The 11,763-nt window shown below is 43.6% G+C and overlaps 1 protein-coding gene across 1 annotated transcript in view; it reads right to left on the bottom strand.

The window, feature by feature from the left end:
* SLC7A14 (solute carrier family 7 member 14) overlaps positions 1–11,763 on the bottom strand; it is a 46,298-nt gene that overhangs the window by 12,308 nt on the left and 22,227 nt on the right. The window contains exon 5 of the mRNA XM_017848793.1: positions 8,929–9,806. Within this exon, the coding sequence (XP_017704282.1) occupies positions 8,929–9,806 (878 nt within the window). The remainder of the gene's footprint in view (positions 1–8,928; positions 9,807–11,763) is intronic.

The raw sequence follows: 11,763 nt of genomic DNA on the forward strand, positions 1-11,763 counted from the left end.
AAAACACACACACACACACACACACACACACACACACAAATTAGCCTGGCATGGCAGCAGGCACCAGTAATCCCAGCTATGTGGGAGGCTGAGGCAGGAGAATTGCTTGAACCCAGGAGGTGGAGGTTGCAGTGAGCTGAGATCGTGCTATTGCACTCCGGCCGGGGCGACACAGCGAGACTCCATTTCCAAAAACAACAACAATAACAACAACAACAACAACAACAAATGTTTCAATATTTTAACAAGAGACATGGTCGGACTGGGGCACATGGGCTGCGTGCTTGCCCTCGTCAAAGGTAATGGTGGTTAGTCTTGTGAAAGTCTGTTTGCAGTGATGGGAAATGTTCAAAGGGAGGCTTTGGCTTCTTTTCTAGACAGAAGTTCCCCGGTGGAATATGTGCCTATGAGAAGTTCAGGCTAGACAAGATCAAGAATCATGCCTTTAGCAATCGAATGGGCTTTCTTTATGATAGTAAACACTTTGTGGTTGTAATGCACTTTCCAAAAAGAAAAAGCACTTTCTCATCCATCATTCCAGGGAAGTTAAGAACTGCGTGATAAATCAGTAATTGAAACAGCAATGGGACTCATATCTCTTAACTAACCTGAGGGCTGTTCCTGTCCCACCCAGGTGCCTCCAGGGAAGGTTTACAAAAGCTAAGCTTGCCTTCATATACTAGCATACCTTGGCATCAGCAGATGACATCACTGCTCACCTACCTGTGCTTATCTATCCTGTGCAAATTAAGCAAATGACCCCAAACCTACCAGTAAGAGAGGTGGGAAGCGGGGGGGTCTTGATCACATAGGAGAAATCCTAGAACAAAAACTCAACTCTGAAGAGACTGGATAATGCAAACAATAACAGCATATTTCCAACTCTGAGGGCACACACTTTGGTTGCAGACCAGGTCCCCTATCTCCAGAGTCCCTGGGAATTCTCTGTCCTCTCCATGAAGCTCCATACTCAGGACCAAGAGAGGTGGGCCACCTGACCTCAGGCTGGGTGGAGCTGCCTCTTCCTGGGGTGCACTTTCCAGCAGGAAGCTCTGCCCATTGCAGATAGCTGAGGCACTTTGTTATACCCAGAGTGCTTTTATTTTGACTGCTCTGGGATCAACCTTCCAAAAAAGACATTTGCCAAAGCAGAAAGGGAGACTGGATGGTAATGAGAAGGCATCCTTCCCACCCACCTCAATCCCCACCAACTCCCACTATTGCTGATTATTTTTTAAAATACCACCACGAGCCTGTTGACTATAATAACAACAGGGCTTGTTTAATATGGTGTGGCCAGGAAGAGCAGGCTTAGGATGACGCTGGGCGGAGATTCTCTCCATGACCCTGCCGCTGATCTAATGGAAAGTCATGCTACTTTATGTCTCAGTTTCCCATCTGCAAAATGGGGTTGGGGATGCTTGTTTTATTTGAGGTATGTAAGGGCCATGAGAAGTAATGCAATCTTGTTAAAGAATATGAAAAAAATCTAGTAGTCTGAGCCAGTAGTTCTAACTCAACAGAAACCCAAGAGATACGTGTCCACGTGTCCACCAAAAACATGTACAAGAATGTTCACAGCAGCTCTGTTTGTAACAGCCCTAAACTAGAAACAACCCAAATGTCCCTGGACACTAGAATGAATAATATATTGTGGTATATTAACACAGTGAGAGACTAGACAGCCACAAGAACGAACAAACTGAATCTACAAGCAGCAATGGGTGTGAATCTCACAAACATAATGTTGAGGGAAAGAAGGCAAACATCCCCTCTGTTGTGGCTTGAATTCTGTTCCAGGTAAGCTGCGCATGCCAGCTCCGTGCCCTCCACCTCTTCATTCTTTGGGCTCACAGGAGAGCCAGTGTCTCAGCTGCCACTGGTTGCAGAGCCGTGTGAGTGCTCTGCCCCCTCTGTGTCCGGCAGCGCACCTCTGCCAGCAGACAGCATGACCCACCTCCACACTCTACCTTCACCCTCCCTCCTTGGAATCCCACCAGCCCTGGTGCCATCCTCTTCCTGGCCTTCAGGATTATTCTTGCTCGTCTGAGCAAAATTTTGACATTGAAAGAGCCAGTCGTTTTTTCCTCTGCCTCCAAGGAGAATTTCAAGCTTATTTATGGGACATGTCATCAAGAATTTAGCTATCAGGTCCCAATTCATCGCTCTTTCCTTCCTTCCTCTTCTCTTTCTCACATGGCTGCTTTGGGTCAATTTCCAGTTGGATTTCAGATAATAGCTCAGGTATAGACCATAAGGTGTGTCTTCTCTTTGGGATATTTCTATTCTGAGATAGGATTCATGAGGTCCATTGTCCGTATCACAAGTCCTGTCCTCTAAATCTGTAGACAAGAATTTGTTTTCCTCAGAGAGACTGAAAAAATTCTTACATGACAACATGGCAACTCCCACGGTAAGGGCAAGCTATTCTAACAGGTGATTACTTTATAATAAAAACCCACAGGGAACAGCAGGCCCGAAGATGCCCTGGAGGATACTGTGGCCGCATTCTCACTGAGCCACTGCTAGTTCCGTGTTCCCTGAGACTCTGCCCGACCCCTTGAGAGGTTCTTTCACAAAACTGCATCAGCTAAAAGGAAGATGAAGGCTGCTTTGTGCTCACTTTGCTGGGATTAATACACATTTGCTGTTTGTATTCCTTTTCTTGTCTGAAGGAAAAGAAACATGTGCTGGATAATCTTGTTGGGGCTTGTGCCTCGTTTTACTCTCTGAGTTGTGCTCTTCTGAAGTTCAAAAGCTTAGCAAAACATTGTTACAAAAATGCCGTAATTAAGATTCGTTTAGAAAAGCTTGGATAAAAAAATGTGTCTAAGAAGATTATCAAGTTATGACTCAGCCTAATCATGTAAATCTTCAGTTTCATAAGAGACTCCATTTAAAAATATCTCTCCTGTTCTCCCCCAGAAAGTTACACTATGCATAGAGAGATTAAGAAAAATCTGATATCTTGGAGGCTCCGAAGTTCAGAGGTGACATATTTATCTTATAAGACCATTAAGGATTTTATAGCCAATTTGGGATTGTGAGTTGGATATATTTTATATATGCAAAAAATGGTTTTTGGAAAACAAGTCTTTGTAATTTAATTAAATTATCTGCCCTGCTTGATAAAACTATTCTCCCCTTAGAGTAGTGGCATGCATTCAAGTCAGCTGGAGGGCTTGCTAAACCCTAAATTGCTCTCAGAGATTCTGATTCAGTAGACCTGGGATAGAGTTCAAAATCACATTTCTTTTTTTTTTTTTTTTTTGAGACAGAGTCTTGTTCTATTGCCCAGGCTGGAGTGCAGTGGCATGATCTTGGCTCACTGTAACCTCCGCCTCCCGGGTTCAAGAGATTCTCCTGCCTCAGCCTCCTGAGTAGCTGGGACTACAGGTGCCAGCCACCACACCCAGCTAATTTTTGTATTTTTGGCAGAGACGGAGTTTCACCATGTTGGCCAGGCTGGTCTCGAACTCCTGACCTCAGGTGATCTGCCTGCCTTGGCCTCCCAAAGTGCTGGGATTACAGGCATAAGCCACCGCGCCCAGCCTCAAAATCACATTTCTAACTAGTTCCCCGATGACATTGGTGCTGCTGGTCTGGGGTCACACTTTGAGGACCATTGATCTAGATCATTGTCAACTTGGCTGCCTATTAAAATTACCTGGGGAACTTAAAAAAAAATTCCTCAACACTTGGCCACCAGATCAATTGAATCAGAAAATCTCTGTTGTGGGAGCCTGGGCTTAGAATGTTTCAGAAGCAACCCAGGGTGATACTGATGTGTAGCTAGAGTTGAGAATCTTTGTTCTGGGTGAAACTTAGTCATATGACAGCCTTCACAAATCATGATACTAAAGCAGTTAGCAGCAGGTGCCCAGAAATACTAGCAGTCCTTCCCAAATGTGGTTTGCGGGCTGTGCATCGCAATCACCGGGTGCTTGTTGAACTGCAGACTTCTCTGCCCTCTGGCTAGCCAGCGCCACTCTGCAGGGTGGCATTCTTCTGAGTCGGTGAGTAGCAGTTTCTGGAGGGAGTTTGGAGTTTGTGCTATCAGCAAGATTACAAAAGGCGCTCAGGGAGTTTTCCTCTGCCTGATAGCTGGAAGGGCAGCCTGAGTCGCTGCAGGTTCACATCGTGCTTTGGCATATGATAGCCAGTCTGTCCATACTTGTGGACAATGAATCATTTTAGATTTTTAAAAGAAAGGCAGGAAATACATGTTTCTTATTGCTTTTCTCGACATTTTCTCATTTAAGCCCCAAAGAATAACCAGGTCAAGGCTGATAAAATTATCTGCTTTTTTACAGATAAGTAAACTGAGGCCCAAAGAAGTTAAGTAAATTTCTCAAAGTTACAAGACAAAGGAGGGGCGGAGCTGTGATTTGAAGTTGGTGTCCTTTGACTCCAAAGGTGAGGGCCTCTGCCACCTGACTGTTTTTGCAAAATGCCTCTGGTGCTTCAGGAGCCATAAATATTCTGCAGAACTGGGTATAGAGTTTTCTTTTCTTTTTTTTTATTTTTTTATTATACTTTAAGTTCTAGGGTACATGTGCATAACGTGCAGGTTTGTTACATATGTATACTTATGCCATGTTGGTGTGCTGCACCCATCAACTCGTCAGCACCCATCAATTCATCATTTATATCATGTATAACTCCCCAATGCAATCCCTCCCTCCTCCCCCCTCCCCATGATAGGCCCCAGTGTGTGATGTTCCCCTTCCCGAGTCCAAGTGATCTCATTGTTCAGTTCCCACCTATGAGTGAGAACATGCGGTGTTTGGTTTTCTGTTCTTGTGATAGTTTGCTAAGAATGATGGTTTCCAGCTGCATCCATGTCCCTACAAAGGACGCAAACTCATCCTTTTTTATGGCTGCATAGTATTCCATGGTGTATATGTGCCACATTTTCTTAATCCAGTCTGTCACAGATGGACATTTGGGTTGATTCCAAGTCTTTGCTATTGTGAATAGTGCCGCAATAAACATACGTGTGCATGTGTCTTTGTAGTAGAATAATTTATAATCCTTTGGGTATATACCCAGTAGTGGGATGGCTGGGTCATATGGTACATCTAGTTCTAGATCCTTGAGGAATTGCCATACTGTTTTCCATAATGGTTGAACTAGTTTACAATCCCACCAACAGTGTAAAAGTGTTCCTATTTCTCCACATCCTCTCCAGCACCTGTTGTTTCCTGACTTCTTAATGATTGCCATTCTAACTGGTGTGAGATGGTATCTCATTGTGGTTTTGATTTGCATTTCTCTGATGGCGAGTGATGATGAGCATTTTTTCATGTGTCTGTTGGCTGTATGAATGTCTTCTTTTGAGAAATGTCTGTTCATATCCTTTGCCCACTTTTTGATGGGGTTGTTTGTTTTTTTCTTGTATATTTGTTTGAGTTCTTTGTAGATTCTGGATATTAGCCCTTTGTCAGATGAGTAGGTTGCAAAAATTTTCTCCCATTCTGTAGGTTGCCTGTTCACTCTGATGGTAGTGTCTTTTGCTGTGCAAAAGCTCTTTAGTTTAATTAGATCCCATTTGTCAATTTTGGCTTTTGCTGCCGTTGCTTTTGGTGTTTTAGACATGAAGTCCTTTCAATGCAAAATGAAAACCTGGGTCCTCTTGTTCAGAAATTTTTAAGAATTCAAGATGGCAACAGCAGAGCATTAAACCAAGCATGGGATCCTGTGCACAGCTGTGTGTCCATGAGGCCAGTTCTGATGCTATGTGTTAGGCTCTATTGAATGTTCTAATGAAATGAGTCTGCTCAGAGGCAACCTGGTGGGGTAGTCGGAGCCCCAGATTTGAGCATGGGTATGCTGAGTTTTAGTAATAGCTCTTTGAATAACTTCCTGTTGACTTTGAGCATGTTATTTAACTTCTTGGAGGTTCAGTGTAGTCATCCATAAAATGGAGAGGGGGAGAAGTGGGAAGGTGGTGGACTACATCCATATTTCTCCAACTCCAGTTATTTATATACCATATTTTTAGTATATAACCATTTAGGCTATAACCATGGCCTCTGGCCCCACACTTCCTGAGTTCTAATCTTGGCTCTGCTATATTCTAGCTATGTAACCTCAGGCAAGTGCCTCAGTTTCCTCATCTGTCAAATAGAGATTGTTGTGAGGATTAAATAAGTAAAATAAGTAAATAAAGTAAAGCCCTAAATGGCTGATATGTGATGAGTGCGATGCAAGCACTAATTACTACTATTCCTATGAGTCATATGGTACTTATACTAGTAGTACTAATGTTTTTCCTTTAATATGACTCACATTTTAAATTTAAAAAGTCATCTATCATCTCTTTCCAAGTATTTGTGAAATCACCAGATTAATGTGTATGTGTGGTTTTTCTAACCCAGGTGAAAATGTATAATAACTACAATATTTTAAGAACTCATTCAAATTCTTTTAATATCAGCTGAAAATATTACCAGTGGAATTGGCACCACACTGTGGGTAGCATTGTACTAGACAATGAAGGCCCTTTTCAGCTTTAATAGTCTATGAATAAATAAGTCTGTGTGTATTTGTGTCTGTGTCTTGAATAATTTGACAAATACACGACTAAAATATTTCTACCCACTTCCATCACTTCTATCCAGAGTAGAATCTGCATTGGCTAGGTACATGTTCCAGTGGGAAAATGTTTAGAGATAAGAGATTGTATTTTTTTAAATTTTTTTAAAAATTAAAAATTTATTTTTTATTTTTTTGAAATAGAGTCTCGCTCTGTCTCCCAGGCTGGAGTGCAGTGGCACGATCTCATCTCACTACAACCTCCACCTCCTGGGTTCAAGTGATTTTCCTGTCTCAGTCTCCTGAGTAGCTGGGATTACAGGCGCTCGCCACCATGCCCAGCTAATTTTTGTATTTTTAGTAGAGATGGGGTTTCACCATGTTGGCCAGGCTAACCTTGAACTCCTAAACTCAGGTGATCTGCCCTCCTCGGCCTCCCAAAATTCTGGGATTACAGGCGTGAGCCACCATGCCTGGCCAAGAGATTGTAAATAGGTTATAAAAAATGGTTAAAATCTTGATGAGTCAGTGCGGTCCTCTCAAGAAATCCTCCTAAAGTCTAACCAGGGGGACTTAGAATAGTGAAAAATTGGGACAAAATGCTTACAGGAAGCCATAGATCAGCCTTCAGAAGCGAGGAGTCAGGCCTCTGGGAAAGATACATGCCCTTTCCATTGGTTGCTATGTTTTTCCCCACTTCTTTCTATCTATATCTTCACTTCTTTCTATCTATATCTTAACTTATAGGGCTACTTTGAATTCTAACCCCTCCAAGTTTTTTTCCTTGACTGAAAGTTCTGACTGGAAGTTTTCCTTTTTCCCCTTTGAAGAGTACTTTGTAATCATTTAAGAAGTATTTTTGAGCACATACTGTGGGCACCCTGCTCCAGGCACAGAGGACACACATTGAACAACTGTATTCCTGACCTCTAAGAGCGGATGCACCACCGCTCATCACTAAGAGTCTCTGTGGGCTGGACGCAGTGGCTCATGCCTGTAATCCCAGCGCTTTGGGAGGCCGAGGCGGGCGGATCACGAGGTTGAGAGTTCGAAACCAGCCTGGCAAACATGGTGAAACCCCGTCTCTACTAAAAATACAAAAATTAGCCAGGTATGGTGGTGTTCGCCTGTAATCCCAGCTACTCGGAGGCTGAGGTAGGAGAATTCCTTGAACCCGGGAGGCAGAGGTTGCAGTGGGCCATGATCAAACCACTGTACTCCAGCCTGGGTGACACAGCAAGACTCCATCTCAACAACAACAACAAAAAAAGAGTCTCTGTGGCCTTGCTCGGGCTAAGTGACTCATGTGTGTTTATCTTCCTTCTCCTTTAGGCAGGGTTTATTCTTCTATTCCCCAGAGCTTCTAAAGATCCTCTTTAGCTAAGAATTTGTTATCCAAAACCTCCAGGGTTACCAAGTTGTACAGGGGACATACAAATAGTGACTAAGGAACTTTAAAATGAGTCTCCCCTTACACTTCTCAAGTTATTACTAGCATCAATCCCCAGCCACCTCATGAACATCAGAGATTGACCTAGATGATAAACATGTACTGCAAATACAATAGAAATGGATCACAAAGTAAAATCAGAAATCTTAGAAAAGGTACAGGACTTCTTGAAGTCCATGAAAGTGAGTTTATAGAAAAATTTGAATTCGCACCCAAAATTGTGGACAATTGAGGACCTAACAGAGTCATATTCGTTATTAACAGCAGGAGAGAGAAAATCAGTAAGGATGGTGGCATGATGGGTACTTCCCAAGTGAATGATCTGAATGTCAAGGGATGAAGAAAGGACCTTGGGAAATAAGAAAAACTTTTGAATATTTTACAAAAGTCAGTATGAAGTGAGAGATGTTAAATGATGCCATGATTCAATTTTGTCAGAAAAATGATGCCAAAAAATCCACACTTAATTCACACTTTGTTCATTTAAAAATGAGAGTGTAATTGCTATTTTAATTTAATTTTGTGAAATCTAAGATAAATACTTTTGTATTTTCATTTTACAATTCTTAGTTTCTACGATAAAATTCCAGTCAAATGCCCTGACCCCAATTATACTGTGCTATTTTGTCCCCTTAAAATGTGAATTCACTTTAAGTGGACTTTTTCTGGTATTAAGTATCCTAATATAGGAAGAACTTTCAGTAATTCAGTAAGGTGATGAATGAGTCAGCATCATTTTTCCAGAACCGATGACCAAGACCATTACAGGCAGAAAGGGGACAACTGGCTTTATTGACTCTCAGGCAGAACACAAAGGTCCATAGAACCAGCCAGATTTCTCTAGGAATGGAGTTGCCTAGTCCAGCTAGGAGGTAATTTTGGGATAAGCATGCTTAAGACCTTAAAAGGGAGCTCTCAAGGCTGCAAAGGAAGTTGCTTACCCACAAAGCACCAGACCGCAAACCGGATCCATGTGATGGTGGAGAGCTTTAGCATGAGATAGATGTTCACCAGCATGGCAAAGGCAGGCACAAAGGGGAGGCAAGGGGCCATGTAGGGCAGCTTCTTGGGGTTCTCTGGCTGCTGCAGGATCACAAACACCAGGGTGCTGATCAGCAGCACCATCAGAACAACCAGAAGGATGGCCCACCAGCTCTGCTCTGAGATGTAGTCAGAACCAAAGATGATGAAGGAGCAGAAGATGAACATGAGGATGAAGAGCAGGAGCACGCAGATGGTCACTGTGTGCCCCGTTGCTGCTGTGGGCCGGTCCATTTTGCCTGGAAGGCCCAGCCGGATTCTCAAGGTATAATAATGAGGCCCGATCAGCTTCTTTAACTTGATAAGATAAATATTTTCGGATTCATCAGCTTCTATGCCTGTGGTCATGTCCACGGTGCCGTAATTGGGGTGGTTGACGTTGTAGGTTGACTTGTCTGATTTCCCTATGAGCATCTCATTGTCTCCCAAGGATGGTAAGTTCTTGGCCCCACATGTGTTGGTGGCTGGGCCAGAAAACTCATCCCCTTCACTCACAGGAGAACAAGCTTCCTTCTCACAGTCAGCCAGAATGCCCTCCTTCTTCTTGGTGTGCTCCTCAGACAAGAACTTGACAAAACCATCAATGTCACTCTCGGGTTGGTATCGAAGGAGCAAGACACAAACAGAGACCAAAGTGTAGGCCAGGAGCGTGCCAATAGACATCATCTCTATCAGGTCTCTCAAGCTGACCAACAGTGCAAGGAGCGCCGCCAGGAACCCTGACACGATGCAGGCCACAACTGGCGTCTCTGTGTAGGAGCTGACGTGAGCCAGGAACCTGGAGGGGCCGTGCAAACAGAGGGTTAATGGTGGGCTACAGTGACCGATTCCAGTGCAGCCAACACAGGGAGCTAGAACTATCAATAGGCTGGTGTGATTAACTCCTCCTGGTCCTGCTCCACCAATTTACTTCTGCATTCACTACTTTAAACCCAGCTGCTATTCCTACCCCAGGATTTAGTGTATAATTAAAAGAGAATTCATTTTATTTTATTATTATTATTATTTTTTTTTTGGTGAGATGGAGTCTCACTCTGTCCCCCAGGCTGGAGTGCAGTGGCATGATCTCAGCTCACTGCAACCTCTGCCTCCCGGGTTCAAGCGATTCTCCTGCCTCAGCCTCCTGAGTAGCTGGGATTACAGGTGTGCACCACTACGCCTGGCTAATTTTTGTATTTTTAGTAGAGATGGAGTTTCACTATTTGGCCAGGCTGGTCTCGAACTCCTGACCTCATGATTCACCCAACTTGGCCTCCCAAGTGTTGGGATTACAGGCGTGAGCCACCGCACCTGGCCTAATTCTTTGATTTTAAGGCAAACTTCGTTAGTAAAGTTCCTAATTATTATGTAATGGCGGGGTTGATTGAACCTAGGAGGTCTGTCTTTCAGAAATCTAGATTGAAGCCCAGGCTCTGCGTGAAAAAGTGATGGTTGGAGGAAGTCATGGACCTGCTTGGGGGTCCTCCTGACCTGTGAACTAGCATCTTAGCATCCTCTTGGAGCTTGTTAGAAATGTGTATTCTCAGATTTCACCCAAGACCTGCTATACTAGAATCATAGTGGGGTGAGGCCTGGCAAACTGCTTTAAAAGACCTCCAGAGGATTCTGATTTATGCCAAAGCTCTAGACACCACCTATGACAAAAGTTCATGGATTTAGTTGGCAAAATAGCACAGTAATTGAGAAACTGTGCTCACAGATACAGGTTTATGTCCAGCTAGTTACTGACTGAAGAAGAGACCAAGAAGAGCAACTGAATGGCACATGTGGTAGGCTCCCTCTCCCCTCCTCTCTCCTTGTGGTCCCTTATTTTTATGATTCACACAAGACTGTAAATGTGCTTGAAGCCCCAGTATCTTTCCTCTTAGTTTCTTTGACAGCAGAAAAACCTTTTGGATGTGTGAAGTTGCCACACCTCCATCACCCTAGGGCCCTCTTGATCTGTTCAGCAACCTAAACATAGCAGCTCTGACCTGGTGATGGCTTCAGAGGGGATGCAGGGGAAATGAGTCAGAAGATGATGGCTGCAGAGACAAAGTCCCTGAACCAGCCCCCTCTGCACACCTGAGAGCTCCTTGGCCTCCATGGTTTACTCCTTGCTTTGTGCACTTGAAGAATGCCTTCTCAAGCAGGCCCCTCATGCTGGAAACAAAGGGCTGAGGCCACATCCCCTTTGTACCATGGGCAGATGAGCCACTTCATGGCCAATGTAGGGGGCAAGAACTGCCAATATACTGGTGTGGTGAAAAGTCTGGCTTGTGCACATGTACCCTAGAACTTAAAGTATATAAAAAAGAAAAAAAAAAGTCTGGTTTTTGGAGTTGGATGTTCTGGGATCAAATCCTGACCTGCCACTCAGTAGCTGAGGGATTTGTGGCAATTTTGTTTCACCTCTCTGAGTCCTAGTAGACTTCTTCATATGCGAAATAGAGTTATTGTGAGGACTAAATGGGATACTATATACACAGCACCCAGGATACACAAATGTTCAATAAATGGCTGCTGGTGTTGCTGCTATTGTTAGGTTCTGTTCAGATGGTCTTATCTACTCTTCCTTGATTTTTTTTTTTTTTTTTTGATTTCAGAGGGGCTGTGGAAAGAGGGGCAGTTACCAGGCCTCAATGTGAGGGCAAGCCTAAGATGTCCCTGGTATGGTTCTTCCTTCTGGAAGCCACCCAGTACAGCAATTTGGCACCCATCATCTTCACAAAGGAGCAAGCAATGTCAACTGGAAA

This window comes from Rhinopithecus bieti, unplaced genomic scaffold (genome assembly GCF_001698545.2).
Source record: "Rhinopithecus bieti isolate Rb0 unplaced genomic scaffold, ASM169854v2 scaffold_32014, whole genome shotgun sequence".
NCBI lineage: Eukaryota > Metazoa > Chordata > Mammalia > Primates > Cercopithecidae > Rhinopithecus > Rhinopithecus bieti.